This window comes from Pyxicephalus adspersus, chromosome 1, assembly GCF_032062135.1.
Source record: "Pyxicephalus adspersus chromosome 1, UCB_Pads_2.0, whole genome shotgun sequence".
Lineage (NCBI taxonomy): Eukaryota > Metazoa > Chordata > Amphibia > Anura > Pyxicephalidae > Pyxicephalus > Pyxicephalus adspersus.
Window position 1 is genome coordinate 67,294,913 of NC_092858.1, and position 18,220 is coordinate 67,313,132.

An 18,220-nucleotide genomic window follows, 5' to 3' on the forward strand; every position below is an offset into this window, starting at 1 on the left:
GTGACATCCACAAAAACCACATTTAACTGTGTGAGCCTTGCAGTCATAGGCACAGTGTGTTAGATGATATCCTAAGCTGATAAACAGCTTGGAGGTCCATGGCACAAAAAGCAACCAAGTAAATTTAAAAAAAAACCCTCACTGACCTCTGTAGCTGCATTCACTGTTGAGAAGTTCAGAGCAGAAGCACCTAAATTAAAGTTTATCTCCCCTTTTTCAACAGGAGCACAGCAGCCACCTTATATAGTTAAAGAAAATGCTTTAAACATCTCCTGCAATCCATTGTGTGTTATAAACTTTTAGTATGAATTACTTCATTGAATACAGCTACAAAAGTCACTGGTCTGCTTGGTAAAAAGTTTAAAAGATTTTGGTTAAGACAAAATAGTGGTTTAATATATGTACAATTCCTAAAATGCTCTGTATTACTGTAAACAATTAGGATGACAGAATAAATAATAATCGTTACTGTTGTTTTCTCATTGCAGAACTGAAACATGAAATTCATGTTTGGAAGTTAACTGCACAAAGGATTAATCCTGCTAGTCGTGAAGAGACTGCAGTTAAGTGTCTCCTAATGCAAAAAGTTTTGACATTGGAGAGCTTGTTGAGGAAAAAACTTAGGACTTTTCAAAGGTGTGTATATAGGTAAAAGGTAAAAAATCATATCATGATTTAAATCAATCATGCATAATGAAGTCTTTGTGAACGCGCTGTATTATGCCATAAAGTATAAAGCTTTAGTTGGGACTCTGTAAGGTTGATTTTTTTTTTTTTTTATAAATTGACCAGAACACTACTTTTTTTTTTTCAGACAAATTTCACAAGAGGACAAAAACTGGGAAATGAATATCCAAGAGCTACAAAAAAGCGTATGTTTTAATCTGATTTGATTTTAGTTTTTATATCTAGTGGAAAGAATATTACATAAACTTGTAAATTCATTTATCTGTTGCTTTTCTAGAATAGAGTAGGTTGTGTAGTAATTATTATCATTTAGAACCAATATAAGTGCAACAGTGAAACCCCCAATTGGGGTCATTGCCACATCCCTAAAAATATGTAGCAAGACAGTAACACCCTTAGCTATGTGCAAGAAGAGGGATTTTAGCTGCAATTTTCAATAATATATTATATATTAATATATTCAAATAAATTACAACATGAACAACTTTATTGATTTCAATTAGAAGAAAAATCGTATTCACAACATGATAAATATGTACCCCCTAAATGTCAGCAGTCCATATATAACAGGATTCTTCATTTTGTTTAATACGCATTTAATTAGGAAAAGATTTTCCAATACGTTTCACAAATATATTACTTCTTCAGGGGTAGAAAGGTATTACTGTCTTAACATTTATAACCGACTAAAAAAAATATTGTACTTGTACTTATGATCACATATGGTCATCTTTCATGGTTAAATAGCTTAGTTAAATAGTATAGGATATCACATTATTCCGTCATGAACAGTCTTCTAGGTGTGAAAATTTAGTTTTAAGCAGTTGTATGTCATTAGAGTGTCTGTTTAAGCATCACTGAGGTTGTTCTAGGCCTGGAAGAACTCATCCATCTTGTCTTGTGTTGGATTATGTTGCCATGTGTGAAAATAGATTAAGTTGCTCAAACATAGACACCATATCATATAGTGATTTGTTTGGGAGATATAAGTATATCCTTCAAAGTGGAAACACACTGCAGCATAATTTTACTCTTGCCCTGTTTGGTCATGGTCAGTTTAGCAACAGGCTTGCCACCGTTCACTTTAATAGGCAATTCTATGTGCTTCATGGGAAACCTTTACAGACTTATTCCAGTTAATCTCTAGCAATAGATATTTGTAGAAAAAAACTTTTTTCTACTTATATTCCTTAGTAGAAATATTCTTATTTAACTATTATTAAAATCTGACACTTTACTATATTTTGCATAGAAAGTTTTAACCTGGTATTTTACTGTGCTGGAAATTTTAAGAAATCTAAAAGAGATCTACTTAGCATAATAAAACAGCTAACAGTATGCGTAGCTTTGTCATTCTGTCAGCTTGTCTCACTTTTAGAAGTTTTCAGTGGCATGTATAAACTGACACCTTTTTATAGTTATGAGAACTTGTTTTCCCAACAGCATGGAATAACAGACAGGATCCTTCTAATCAAGTGTTTGACTGTCTTGGGATTTGTCATCTTTATGTTTTTCCTCAATTCATTTGTTTCTGCAATTCATCTGGATCTTGGTAAGGCTTACATTTTTTCAGCTTATATTTGCCTAAGTTATTATTTGTAGAGCACTGATGTTCATAGTTAAACAGTAGATTAACTCCAATCAACAGCTGGTCTTGCACATAGAAAAATGGTTTTCTGCATAATTGCAGTATATCAGATTTACCTACAAAGGACCCAAATTCAAACTTCTGTTGATGGGAATGTAATAATAGAGATACCTTTTGATAGTTTTAAGCGAGAGCTCTGGTCTATGCTCTCTTCAAAAGATATATGAAGTATATAACCCAAGGTAGCAGAATACACGGGAGTATATCAAATGTAAATAATACTAGCTACGAGAATATTCAAATTGTTAGAACTAAGTTTACCGGAATAAAGATCATTTCATGCAAAGCATTTTGTATAACTTCTGACTGCAAAATACCGGCAAAAATCGATTTAGAGAAGAATTTGTCAGAGGTCCTATTCCTGTAAATGATTTTGACTTTCTAGCAGTAGAACATTTCATTTTGTTCGTAATAGGAGGCATATAATGCTGGTTTTGCTATCACTCCTTTTTGTGGTCAAAGTGAAACGGGGTAATTACTATGCTCATTTAAATATGGACTTATGTTAAGCAAGTTGAAAGTAGTGCTTTGTATTTTCTCTTTCAGAGAAAGCAGAGAGAAATGTTATCAGTTATAAAACTTAATCTTGGTAAGATGTGATTAGAATGGCTAATACTGTTAAGACGGCTAAGCTTTTGTAATGCCCTTTGATATATCTCATCTGGTTTTACTATTTATTTTGTAATAATAGAGGCAGAATTCTATCCAAAACTTTCTTGCTATTTTTTTTTCTTTGAGAAAAGCACAAAGTTCCTTTGTCATGTATCCATTGGTAACTCTTAACTGGTTCTACCTTCACATTACCTTCCAGGACTAGAAAACGTGTTTTTTTGCATATAAATGGGTAGTTTTTATGTTTGTTTGTTTTTTTTGTTGCCTATATCTGGTATATTATAATCAATGCATTTACTAGCTACACTTATTAGTATATTAGTGTGGAGTTGCATAGTGGCATTTAAAAACCCTTGTAAACGGTTGCACCAAAAGGCTAGGTGCCATTGCCATTGGCTAGGAATTAAAGAGAGTCTTCACCATACTACCTACTGATGCGTGCTAATGATGAATCCATCCAAGTAAAATTCAACTCAAAGGTGGGCAATTTGATGGTAACACATTTTAGAATTACTATCTCGGTAAAATACACAGTGACATAGATAGTACATAACATACTTAACAATATATTGATCAGTAGATTAATTTTGTTTGTTCCAATGATCAAAAATATTTAAAAAAATCTGGTGCTTTTGACTGGCACTGAAATGCCCACCTTGTTGTACTATCTAGTGCCTTCTTGGCAACTAAAAAAAAAGCCTGTAACTTTTTCAGCAATCACTTGCATTTGTAGATCATATGTATTCCCATAGCCCATACTATGTAAACACTTGACATAGGGGTATAGAGGTCAGAAATGTATTGACATGTACATTATGCTGCAATATGTATCTCAATGGTTTGTGTGCTTTACCATATTGTGAGGATTGGTTGGATTTATTGTATCTGTCAAAATAATTTGCATTTTCTTATATAGTAAATAGTGAACATGGCCTCAACACTTCAGCAGCAAACGTGTCTAGAAATTATTTTAAAAATATTGTGGTCTTGTTATACAGTATCACTTTTGTCAGTTGACATCAGGGTTACATAATTTGCTTTAAATCTGGTCTTAGGTTTGTAGGTAGCACAAGCAGGGTTTTTGCAAGAAAAAATGTGATGTGCTTAGTTCTTGATCATATTGAGCATTATATATTTAATTCTTTGCTCCTATCTGTATACAGGATGGATTGCAATTTTGGGTTCCTTATGGCTCCTTGTTCTTGCTGATATTCATGATTTTGAGATGATTCTGCATAGAGTGGAATGGGCAACTCTGCTGTTCTTTGCCGCACTGTTTGTTTTAATGGAGGTACGATGATTTTGATATCTACTAAAAAGGTGACTTGTTTAACATCTACTGTATATAGTCTGTATTTTTTTTATTTCCTAGGAAATATTGTAGCTTTGTCGATTTGTTTAGAGGTCTTCCCCTTCTGAGAGAAGATTTCCCCTCTATTTCTGTTCCTATGGATTTACACTACATTTTTTTTATAAATGGTAACACTGATGATCAGGGATTGGAGTGAGTGATTCTACATAATATGGATAGCAGTTCATATTTAACTATTTCACTCTATACAAATCCAAAGTGTAAAAAAAATGAGTTATAATTTTCTTCCATAGCACTTTATGACTTGCAAAACACTAATTTTGACACTTTGTTTTTTTACCAAGGGGTTTCCAGTTCTTGAGGGCCAGGATCTGTACACAGTTTAAAGTACTTTTCTAACAAATATAGCAAATGCACAGTTTACAAATAGTCAAAAAATGACCTTGTTTGAGAATCCAGCTCGGCTCTCAAGGACTGCAGTTGAACACCCATGGTTTAAAAAAGCATAATGAAGCCTGCAACTACCCATTAGGTAATCAAACATTTTCCAATGAATTGTTGCTGCTAACCTACCAACAACTTTCATGTTTTTCTGAATGACTATACAATAGTGAAATACTGTAGTACCTTTTAACTTTATTACTGTGCCTAAATGAAAGGGGGTCTGCTGTGATAGGGGAAAGAATTAGGGGAATGGTGGATGGATATTTAAACTAGGACAGGGGGGTGGGACAGTCAAATTGGTTCATCAATGCTAGAAGTCTAGCAAACAATAGGAGGAGTTGGAAGCCTTAATGAGTGAGGAGAATTATGACTTTAGTTGGCATTGCTGAATCCTGACTTCCTTCTTTGCATGACTGGGCTGTCAATATTCCTGGGTATACTCTCTTTCGTAAAGACAGGGTCAAACAAAAGGGTGGTGGTGTCTGTCTGTCTGTGAGAAGTGATCTAAAGGTGTGAATGTGAAAGAAGAAACTGCTGAGGGAGCAAGCGATGAGGTTGAGGCATTATGGGTGGAGTTGAATGTGGGGTTGAATAACACACAATTATTATTGGAGTCTGCTATAGGCCCCCAGTGCTAAGAAGAAATAGAAAATCAACTACTAGCACAGATAGAAAAAGCAGCAAAATGTGGAAGTGTTTTATTCACGGGAGATTTCAACTATCCTGACATTGACTGGAGTAATGGCACTACAGGAACAGCAAAACGGAGAAAATTTGTGAATTTAATACAAGATAGTTTTATGGTAAAATTTATAGAAGCTCCAACTAGAAATGTACTCTGCTGGACATAGTTCTTTCTAACAATGCAGAGCTTTTAACACATGTACAAATAAGAGAATCTGGGTAGCAGTGACCATAATATGATTTCATTTAATGAAAGCTGTAAACAGGAAGCAAAAACAGGAAAGATAAAAACATTTAATTTTTAGAGAGCAAATTTTCCATTATTAAGGGCGGCTCTCTGTGACTTGGACTGGGAGACAATATTGTCCTCAAAGAACACACAACAGAAATGGGAATGTTTCAAGTCTGTTCTACAAAAGCAAACTGAAAAATGTATTCCAATGGGTAATAGGTTAAGAGGCTAAAATTAGGTTTTAATTTTTTATGTGGCTCACAGCTGATGGTAACAAAACCATAAGGAACAAGAAAAGGGCATTCCAAAAATATAAAAATGAAGGATCACCTTCATCATTTGAAACCTATAAAGTATATAACAAAAGATGTAAAAAGGAGATAAAATGTGCAAAACTTCAAAATGCACTTCAACATATTGCAAAGGAAATATATTAATAGCAAAAAGATCAGATCTGAGCATGTAGGCCCCTTAAAGGATGTCGCTGGGTTGGTAACTGGGGATAAAGACAAGGCTTTTTTTAGCTCTGTTTACATGAAGGCAAATGACGGAGCTCAAGTCCAAATTCATAATAGCAATGTCACTGCCTTAAATGAGTCACAATGGCTCAAAATTGATATGACTGAGAAACAGCTGGGAAAAATGTAGGTTGACAAAGCACCAGGACCTGATGGATTATATCCGCCTGTCCTCAAAAAGCTGATCTCAGTTAGTTCAAAGCCATTATTTCTAATTTTTAGAGTGACTCTTTAGTCACTGGCAAGGTACCGATGGAATGGCGTAAGGAAAATGTGGTTCCTATCTTCAAAAAAGGAGCAAAGTCATTACCAGGTAACTACAGACCCGTTAGCTTAACGTCCATAGTTGGAAAGGTCTTAGAGAGTTTTATAAAAAACCACATAGAGGAGTTTCTGCTAGCAAATATTATAAGTGACCAAATTTACTCTCTTTTTATGAGGAAGTAAGTAAACAGGTAGACAGTGGAATAGCAGTTGATATAGTGTACTTGGACTTTGCTAAAGCATTTGACAATGTACCCCACAGACGGTTAATATGCAAGTTAGGGTCGATAGGTTTAGAAAAGTCAATCTGTAAATGGATAGAGAACTGGCTTAAAGATCGCATCCAGAGAGTTGGAATTAATGACTCATACTCTAAATGGTCTAAGGTTATTAGTGGTGTACCCCAGGGTTCAGTGTTGGGACCTTTACTGTTCAACATCTTTATAAATGATACAGAGTTCAGGATTAAAAGTACCCAAGTGTTTGTAGGTGACACCAAACTATGTAATGGAATTAAGTTCATACAGGATGTCTATAATCTACAAGCAGACCTGGATGTACTGTTTGATTGGGCAGCCAAGTGGCAAATAACATTTAATATAGATAAATGTAAAATTATGCACTTGGGAGATAACAACATACATGCCTCATACTGTCCAGGGGGAATACATTTGGGGGAGTCAGAAATGGAAAAGGATCTGGGGGTTCTGGTAGATCATAGACTTAATACCAGCAATGCCAAGCTGCAATATCTAAAGCTAGCAAAGTACTTTCTTGTATTAAGAGGAATAGACTGCAAAGATGGAGACATAATCCTGCCCCTGTTCAAAGCATTGGTCAGACCTCATCCAGTTCACAAAAAGGACATTGTTGTATTAGCGAGAGTGCAGAGAAGGTCAACTAAACTAATAAAAGGAATGGAGGAGCACAGCTATGAGGAGAGATTAGCTAAACTGAATCCATTCTCCCTTGAGAAAAGATGTTTAAGGGGGATATGATCACCCTGTATAAATATATATATATATTATAAATATATAAACGGTCCATATCGAGAACTCCCTTCCTCATTATTCACTTTGAGATCATTACAAAGAACAAGAGGGCACTCTTTGCGTCCGGAGGAAACAAAGTTTAAGCTCCGGATAAGGAAGGGATTCTTCACTGTAGGGTCTGTGAAAATGTGGAATCGGCTCCCTCAGGAAGTAGTTTCAGCATCTACTATAGATTGCTTTAAGAAAAAGCCTGATGCTTTTCTAGAAGCACAGAATATACCTGGGTATTAAGGCTTTAAATTAAAAATAACAGTGACTGTGGATCCAGGGAACATCCGATTGCCTTATGGAATCAGGAAGGATTTTTTCCCCTGTTGAAGCAATGTGTACCAGGGTTTTTTTTTGCCTTCCTCCGGACCACCTATGTCTTATAGGGTTTTATATCTGGGATGTGTTTATTTCCCCAGTGGTTGAACTTGATGGACTTGTGTCTTTTTTTAATCCTAACCTACTATGTAACTACTGTTTACTCCCTAAACTACTCCATTTTGTTTTTAGGCACTGGCTAATCTGCATTTAATAGAATACATAGGAGAACAGACAGCAGTGCTTATAAAGGTAAGTAAACATTTTCATTTATACCATGTTATGACCCATAGCCTGCAACCCACTAAGCGTCATTATGAGGAAATTATAACGTTATAATTTTCATTATTAGGTTTTAATTTTATTATTTTTAGCCTTATTCTTGGTCAATGATTTAAAAAAAAAAAAAACCCACAAGGCAACAATATTTCAGTACCAGGTCAGCATTTTACATAATCTTAGTTTAGGTCTACTTTCTGATTGGAGGTAGCAATAGTCTGTGGTGCTGTATATTCATAATTGTAGACTTATTTTGAAATCTCTTTTCCATGTATATTTATACTACAACGAGGGAAAACTCTAGTCACCCCAAAGGGGCAAAAAGCATAATAAAAAAATAAGAGACAGGCAATTTTTATCTTATATCTGGGAGTCCCCTTTTGGATTGTGATTTGAAGCTTTCCAAACGATACAGTACCAGATAAAGCATGATTATGTAATAAAGCTGAATAAAGACTCCCTCCTAAAAGCCCCTTTCATACTTGTGGTTGTAACTGCATGGTAAGTCACGCCCAGGTGTATAGAAAACCTACTAATATGTTGACAAAAGCCCAACACAGTTTTATGTATTTGAGCAAGTTTCCCTAGCATATGCTGCTTTTTCTCTGAGGGGAAATGAAACTGCACAGGCAGAAAATTAATGTATGATTGTGATATTTAATGCATTAATCAGGCCCAAGCTGTAAAAACTATGCCCCAAATGAGTCACACATAAGGCCAAGGATTAATTAACTCCTACTACTTTTTGCTTTTGGCTTTTTCCAAAATTGCTCAACATTTACACATTGTGGACTTTTAAGGCACCTCACCTCATAAGATTTTCTATATGCAAAATTGTTCATAAAACTATAATTGATTTCAACAATGAAAACATTCTAAGACATACAAAACACACATTATAATCCCAAATACCTTTTTTAATGCATTTTGCATAAGATGCTTTTTCAGGAATAAATGATGGGAACAACATGTCATATTACAAGCCTATGCAACCTGTTTCATGAAAGATTCACCAGTTGCTACCTTGAAACAGGAAGTACAAGTTTGTGTAGATTTATTAAGTTTGTGTATTATGTTGTAGGGTGTACATATGTATTTGAAATTATTCTCCATGCAGCAGCTGGGTTCATTTTTATATTCGGGTATGACTAATAAAGTTAAACTTTTAATACTTTTCACTTCTAGTAATAAAAACAAATTCAAAAACATCAAAAAAGGAAAGGAAGATTTTTTTTTTTTACTTAGCCATGTGCTTCAAATAGTAACTAGATTTGTAACTTACAGCTTTTTTCAGTGGAATAGAGAAGTCTTTAGTACTTTTAAGCATTATTTTTATTTGGTTTTATCTGCAACCTCTTTGGTATATATGGATCTCTCCTTGGAACAGTTTAAATATATCACAGCTCCCTTTGATTTATTAAACACGTTATTGAAAGTATAATATGTTATATACCTTTAAAGGCAAAGAAAAAATAACATATTAGGGATGATCCTTCCAAAATTATTATAGCATTTTTCCAGTGGAGCACCTTCTTCATGATATGGGGAAGATGAGTGGGATATTTCAGTAGTTCTGCATAGGGATGGTTACAATGCTGCCACATAGATACAGTATGGTGGATAAATGTTGTTACACTAGGGCAGCAATTTTTTTATTGGCAACATAAAAACAAAGGAGGAAAAAAAGCTTAAAACAAAGACAAATACATCCAAGGACTAGTAAACTGCAATCTATTACATTTTGTCCTTGGATTTAGATGCACACAGCCACCTGTCTAGCAACTATACTTTGAAGGACAGAGTTTCTTCCTCTGTAAAATAGCTTGGAACATAAAGCATTTAATAAACTTTCATACTGTGACAAATCTTAACCTTTTGTGTACACAGAATAAATATTGAACATCTCAAAATATGGACTCTTTCCTGCATACTTTTATGAATATTTACTAATTTTCTCTTAATCTAATGTGTGTACAGTTTTCTGGCTTGTTAATAATAATAATCATCCCTGTTACTGCTATTTGAATGTAACAGAATACTAAAACCCACTATTGCATGTATATTTTTTGAGCCCTTAAGCATTTTTATAATTTTTAACTGCTCTGTCAAATCAAATTACTCAAGTGAATAGCTAAAATGCTGTGTTTATAGGAGAATTAATTTGTAAAAATGTTGACAACACTTCTAATTTTTTGCTTTCAGTTCTGACCCACATTTTTCAAGTAATTGTAGATTGTATTAATAGTTTTGTAATTATTCTGGTTCATATCTATAAATGACTTTAATAACTTCATGATTGTTAGGGAACAATTTTACTTGTCATACTTGCATTTTAAGTATCATTTGTAACATATTTTATTCTCAATTTTTTCAACGAAAGGAAGTGCCTGAAGATGAACGACTTGCAATTGCTATTATTTTGGTAGTGTGGGTTTCAGCTTTAGCTTCCTCCTTAATTGACAACATCCCATTTACTGCTGCAATGGTAAGTCTAAGAAAAGAAGGATCTTGTTTTTTCCCCCAAATAATTAAAGGCTTTTAATGTAGATGTTCCCTAGAGACAAGGGAGTACAGAAACGTTCTAGAATTCTTGTGTGCACACACACATTTAAGTTGAGGTTGGACAAGATGTCCTTGCTGGTTATAATGTATATTGAGAACATAGGAAAAACTTACCTGGCCACTTCTGTATCTTTGAGGTAATTAACATAATTTTGTACACTCCTACCTTTCATAAATCATAGACCTGATTTTGTTTTATTTTTAAAATGCATTGGTCACTGTTTTGATGGTAAAGGCTAAATCTATATGGGATAATTTTTCATACTTTTAAATGACCATTTTACCTTTTGAATCCATTTATACAAGCATTTAAAGACATTTCAAAGCTAGCTTAAACATGTTTAGCATATAAAAACATTTAAAAGTGGTTATGAGCATTTACAAGCAGTTGAAAAAACTAAAAGGCAGCAAGCAGCATTCTGTTTAAAGTTCAGAAATCTGCTGTTCCCAAATGCCCTGGTGTGGACTGGCTCATTGGAATAAATGGAACATTCAAACATAGGTGTTTAACTTGCTGGGGAAACATTTCTTGTAGACTTAGCTTTAAATTATTCTTGTTTTAATGTTGGCCAAGACATGTTACTCCATGAAGGTAGTAATAATAATAATAAAAAAACTGGGTTAGGTTAGTGTGGTTTCAGTGGCACAGTTTAGCTGCACCTGGTGTACTATGGCATTGCTGATTATAGGTAGGTATAATACAACTAGATTTCAGTAGTATTTTGTTCTAGATTAACTCTGCTACTTGGCTGCTAAGTTTCTACTAAACTATAACTAAAGCTATAAAAAGGACTGTAAGTAGCCCATTACAATACCTTGTTTTCACGCTAAAATTCTGATTCTACTATAATTCTACTTAGAGATCCACATGACCAGAATGTTCCCCCTTTTAGCTTTAGTGGGATTTGAATTCAGCTTCTGAATCAACCTGAGTAGTGTTGATGTTCGAATTTGGGTTGTCCCTATATTCGACCTGAATATGGCTGTTCAAATTCGGATAGACTCGACCCGAAAAACACGGGATTTTGGAAATGAACGACCGCCACGGTGGATCTGATTGGCCGACGATCTTTCACTATCTATTGTGTGTACGGTCGTTCAGTGATCGTGCATGTTTCTGCGGTACACTTTCTCCGTTACATGTCTCTCCCTGCATCGTTCAAACCATTGTATCTAGCGTGTGGACACTGTTGCTGGAATATATTTGAACGATCATATTGTTACAGCATGTATAGAATTGTGCACAATATGATTGTTCAAGTATAATCATGCATAATCGTTGATCGGTCATAATCGTTCATTTTCTAACAATAATTATTGGAAGTGTGTACCTAGCTTTAGCCTAATATTGATGTTGACAGGTGCTCTTTAATCTTCATGTGACTACAGGGTTATGTAATAGCGTTATGTATCTTTTAATAATGTATCTTTTTATGTATCCTCTTACAATGTATCTCTTTATGTATCCTTTTATAATGTATCTTTTTACATCTGTTTGGAGGCTGTAGAAGCTCTACACAGTGCTGAAAAAAAACCAGAATTTTTCCTCCCATTGACTTTAATGGTGTTCGACTTTGACATTGGACCACCCGAATAATTTTGCTCTATTCGAGCGAATAGCTGCCGAATCGAATAGTGAGCTATTCGACCAACACTAAACCTAAGCATTAGAGTCAACAAACTGTTGGTGAACCAAACAGAGGCAAATCAAACATTTATTTTGATTGCTCAACTACTTGGATACACTTCTTTGTATGCATGTCCATTTCCAATGCAGTCTCTGTGTTTCTAAAACTAAAAAAAGCATTTCAACAAAAAAGATGCTACTTCAGTTTTCCCTTAAAATTGTGTGAACTTGCTAGATATTTTTTTTATTGTAAAAAAAAAAGTACAGCTTATCAGCTAAATCTGTCCTTGGTTTGGAATTTAAAATCTTGAAATTCTCTGATGAGTGATTAACTACTAAGTCTGTAATAAAGCAAGATTGTACACTTTCAATTAGGATGCTTGAGTTTTCACTGGTTGAGATCCCCTCTGGGAGTAATGCGCAATGCTTTTTCATCCCTGTTGAATCAGGAGCGCAAAATTACCAAGTGTCCAAATTGTTTGTCCTTTTACAGCAGTCAAGTGTGACTTGTTTCATTTTGTGATCAAGCATAGAACACTTAAAAATTTGGTGAGTTTTGATTACAAAGTTGATGGTTTGTACGCAGCGTTCACAAGTACAAGTGAGGTTTGCAAACTGCAAACATAGACTAACCACAAAATATTACAAAGTAAATGCTTTTGAACATTATATAAGAAATGGGATACCATGCTAGTTTAATTTATCACATTGATATTCATTTTTTTTAGATTCCAGTATTAATAAATTTAAGCCAAGATGCAGATGTTGATCTACCAGTTAAACCACTTATTTTTGCCTTGGCTATTGGAGCTTGTTTTGGAGGTAAGAATTAGATTTTGGCAAAGGTACATTTTGCTCTTTATAATTTGACACACAATATGCAATTTATTAAACAACTTTTAATGTTTTAATGTGTTTTTATGTTGGTCACTACAAAATTCTGCTTCTGCAAAAAGATGCAGCACTTTAAAACTAGCTTTGTAGAAAAGCTTTACAAGAACAAAAAAGAAGAAAAAAGCTCTGGTTTCTTTGGCAAATGTTCTATAATTGCATGGCGTAGGGTGCAACTATGCAACATAAATCTTTTTTTTAAAAAAGGCCATCAATTTTGCCATCAGAAATTTTTTGTGATGTGCACGTAGATTTGCCACATAGACACACATAGAAGAGCTCACTGGTGTTTAATGACTATCACGTATCCTAAAGGAGAAGCTGAATAACTGGGATTTTTCCTTTTTGTGGACCTCTGGATTAGACAGCCCAGGCTTTAGAATATACCTAATTCTTTGCAATACTATACAAAAAGAGTGCCATTGATGAAAACTGTATATTAAAGATTAATAAATCTAGAAGAATAACCTATCCACAGCTTGTTGGCCTTTATTTCAAGGTCGCCCATCACATTCAATGGAAATGGCAAAAAATGCCTATATAGTCTGCTGCTTATCCCAGTGATGATTATTCCAGTGATCTTAGCAGTTTGGCAGCACTGCGGTTATCCACTACTGTGTAATTACACTTACACAGAGTACATTTTGTTGAAGTAACCACTTCACTTTAACCTCCATGGGGGTATGAATAATAGGTATTTTTTAAATGTAAAAGTGGTACATTTAAAAATATTTTTAAATATTAAAAATATTTTTAATATTTTAAATTTCCCGCCTGGTCCTGCTTACCAGGGGACCAGGCAGAGACCAGGGCACTGCTTACCAGGTAAGCTGTTTGAACTCCCTGGGAACTATACCCCGAGTGTGGCTCAGGGTTCCCGCTTTTGGTATGGAAAATTCGCAAAGGGCCACACTCCACATTACCGCTAAAGAAGTTAAACATGGCCACACGAGAGTAGGTGTTTTGCAACAGTTGTGGCACAGATCTAACCTATTTTGACTGTGGCATGTATGTTCTGTTGTAGGTCAGAATAATGCAAACATGTTAGAATATTTTTTTCTATATATTTAAACGTTCTTTTTTTTTTGGCAGTAAATGAATCATGATTGATCAGTACTAAAATCATTTTTATGGTAGAAGCATTTTCATACACAGTGAAATCTTTCAAACACAATTATATACAGAGCATTGGCTTTTTTTCAATGTGCAGTCTTTCCTTGAGGCTATACAAAACCTGGGTCATTGGTAATTTGATGTACTGGAGTTATAAAACAAAAGGACAAAGTCTGTGTAATCATTTTACCAGTAATGCATAGTTTTCAATATTCCATACAGAACTGTTTTCAGTGTGCAGCTACAATTATATCAATCTCAGTATTTTTGTTTGTTCTTTTTTTGTTTTATTTGATCTTATTTTGGAAACTGTTTTGTTTAATAAACCAACCAAGTGTAATCTTCTGTTCTAGTAGTTTCTAATCTGCAAATGAACACAGTGGTTTTTTACATTGTTTATACTTTGCATTTGTGTTCATGCACTGTTCCTCCCAGGTGTGCCCTTGGGTGGACACCATGACATATGCACTCCTTGTGGAAGCTACAAACACAGGTGCTGACACAGACATGGTCTATCTTTAATACTCTAACATTATTACCTCCAGTCATGAGGGATGGCCTCCAAGCAGCTAAGTGGGGATTTACTTTTATTGATTCAGTCAATTTACCTTGAATTGAACTCCCAGGCACACGTTCCTTAGATTCCACTTGGTTAACAAGTACACGAGTCAGTTTACTTGCTTTTTTTTAGTTATATTGCTGAACATATACAAGTGAAAAAGGGTGAGGAAATGGAATATCCAGAAACGCAACGATACATTTATTTATAACAGATTATCTGTGCAGTAGCCTCCAATGCCTTTTACAGGTAGCAACTCCTTGCTTGCAGGTACCGCACACAAAATACTTGAATGAGCATATCAGGCACTCCAAATCTGAAGGCTGGCAGGAAAGTTTGTGTGCTACCACCATTTGCCAGTTTAGCTCTGCTTTATGTAGACAGCCACAGTTGCTTTTCTTGGTCATGAGAGGTCCCTTCAGTATTTCATGTCCAACCTCTCATAGTTTACTCTGAATAAAGTCCAAAGTAGAACTGGCTCAACAATCCAAGAACTTCCATACTCGGCTTTAACAAGGGAAGATTGGCAAGGCACTCTGGAACATTGCTTGCAATACTTTCCCCTGCTCACATCTTAAAAGTGGCTTATGCCGATAAATATTATGCATAATAAAAAATACTGACCCATCCACATACACACACATATTGGTGCTTGAAAGTTTTTGAACCTTCTAATTTTCTAAATTTTTTTTTTTTATGAATGTGACCAAAAACATCAGCTAATTTTCAAATAAGTCCTAAAAGTAGTTGCAGTTGACTTAAAACAAAATGATTATATTTTGGCATTGTATTTGAAAAAATGGGACTCACAGACAGAAAGTAAAATTTTAAAGTAAAGTGGGGAAAAAAAAAACAAAATATAACCTCCTACATAAAAACACATTAACTTTTCGACTGAATAATAATATTTTTATCTTTCTGTGTAGGAAATGGAACATTGATTGGAGCTTCAGCAAACGTAGTATGTGCTGGAATTGCGGAACAACACGGCTATGGATTTTCTTTCATGGAATTTTTTCGGTAGTACTTGCTTTTAATTTTTACACTGTGGGCGCATTGGGAAGATAATATATGAATACACTTGGTAAAATTACAGAACCAACGAATCATACCTACCTCACTTTATACTTGTAAATAAAGTAGGGAAATCTGTGGGTGCATACTTGGTTTTGTGACCACCCTTACTTTATTTAAATTTGTTCTTATCTATTCAAGATATAGATACAGAATTTTACCCCCAGGCTCCGCTATGATAGCAGGTCTTTTCACTCTCAAGGTGAGCTTTTTCCCACTTTTGTTAACTAACTCATTTGGGTTAAAACCCACCTCATGTTTTGCAAAATGTATGTCCAAGCAAAGCTTTTGTAAAGTAGGGGAAGGCTATAAAGTAGGGGGTAAGTAGGCACAAATCCTGCGGAGTTCTATACCTGAACTAAAAACCCTACAATGATACTAATCCTTCTTCTTTCCCTCCCAAACTACAGAAAAAAAAAGTTTTAGCAGGATTTGCTTTTTAACATTTAACTTTTTTGTAGATCTCCAGGCTGGCATATATAATTCACCATGATCCCCCATATACAAGTCTTACATAAAAATTGCTTGGCATCTAAAACTGATTTTTTATTAACTTTACATTAAGTTGACCAGGGAATCTGAACAAACCGAGATGCCTTATTTGTCATCTATGTAGCATTTATTCATGGTTTTGCAGGCATTAGAACCTGGTACTACTATGGTAGCTTGTATTAGATCTTGCCATAAATGAAGCCGTAACTGCTTATTTGAAACTCACTAGTAGTTTCATTCACCTTTTATTTGCAACCTACATCTTTCTGAATGACTTGGAAAAGAATGTTGCATGAGGAAATCCCCATCAATTGGTTTGAAGAAAACAGTTTAGATTTGCCTTGTGTTTAACATAAATAAAATAAAATGGTCCTTCTGATGGTCCCTCTGATGCTACTAGTAACCTGGATGCCATGCTGACCCTCTTCTTTCAATATATTGAGTCACTGATTTAGAACAGGTATGCAGATAAGGATTTAAGCCATTATCCTGAATTGCCTTTGCTTTCCATCACTTATGAATAAAACGCAGAGATCCTTTTAATTCTTTATAAATGGAAGTATCCCCATGTATTTATTTTAAAGCATTTCACTCTTTTCAGATAAAGTGTCATGGCTTCAGATTTACAGCTTCAGATCTTCAGTTCCAATTCATTACAGCTTCTACTGATATGATACTTATAGAAGCAACAGTTCAGTCACAGCACTACTTTATTAAATGTTTGTCTAGTAGTTTAACTCCTGATTTGTTGTGAAAAGATACTTAAAAGGTTATATAACTAATAGCTGATGATATATAGCGTTGTCTGCCTTATGCTTGGCAAATCAAGCTTATAATTAGGGATGAGCCAACACCTGGAAGTTCGGGTTCTGCTGAACTTCGGCTCAATGTTTGGGATTGGGTACTCAAACTCATAAAATTTGGTACAGACCCGAACTTTACAGTCTGGGTTCGCTCAACACTACTTATTAATTTTTTTTTTTTTTTTCTTTTTTTTTTGCTGGTGTCTTTAAAAATGAACAACACATGAAATGTGTTATGACTTTGCTGTAGGAACCTTTAATATTCAAAGAATTTTTTATTATTATACAAAATGATATGAACAATGATTCTATTTGAGGTTCAAAAGTGCTTTTCTTTTCCTACCAGACTGGCAAATAATGAAGCATTGGTAGTATCTGCAGGGAAAAACAGAATCAGCTGGACGTCTTTGTTTAGTTATATGCCACAAGCTTTGATTGATATTCAGGGAAACAAAATGTTCACAGAAACCATTTTCGGCAAGTTATAATTTGAATCCCATCAGCCTTCCTTATACGTAATTCAAGGTGTATTAATATGTGCCTTTTAAAATGTACAATCTGTTATCTCAAAAAAAGACAGATTGTTTTAGTTCCTGAAATTTTGTGACACGTACTTTTAACAAAATTGTTCACAGTAGGAAGTTCAATTTATCCCTTTTTGTGAATGGTGACCAATAAAGCATGCAAAGCAATGCTTTTAGTTGGCCCGGACAATCCTACTTGCCAGTATTAATGGGATATCCTACTGTTGTTTTATCAGGTAGTGTATGCCATACATAAAACGTGTGAAATATTACACATGAGAATCCACAAACTTTTTGGAACTCAAGAAAAAACAAAATGCTTAAATAATGTATATATATAATAATGCAAAGAACTGTGAGCAAACGGGATAATACAAAACTATCAAAACAATATCAACATGAGAGATTCACTGAGGGTAAATACAAATTGTTTTTGTATAATTTAATGCTACCTTTGTAGAGATGGAAAATTAAACTACTGAAAAACTGCAATGCCAAGTTTAGTATTGTTTAGGTGTTTAACATCTGGCTTCGTGT

The 18,220-nt window shown here is 34.6% G+C and overlaps 1 protein-coding gene across 1 annotated transcript in view; it reads left to right on the forward strand.

Moving 5' to 3' along the window:
* The window catches only part of OCA2 (OCA2 melanosomal transmembrane protein), a gene marked incomplete in the record, with an annotated part of 91,987 nt that overhangs the window by 57,909 nt on the left and 15,858 nt on the right, over nt 1-18,220 (forward strand). Inside the window, 8 exon segments of the mRNA XM_072412868.1 lie at nt 489-636; nt 815-872; nt 2,131-2,239; nt 4,111-4,238; nt 7,952-8,011; nt 10,419-10,523; nt 12,956-13,049; nt 15,717-15,810. Of these exon segments, the coding sequence (XP_072268969.1) occupies nt 489-636; nt 815-872; nt 2,131-2,239; nt 4,111-4,238; nt 7,952-8,011; nt 10,419-10,523; nt 12,956-13,049; nt 15,717-15,810 (796 nt within the window).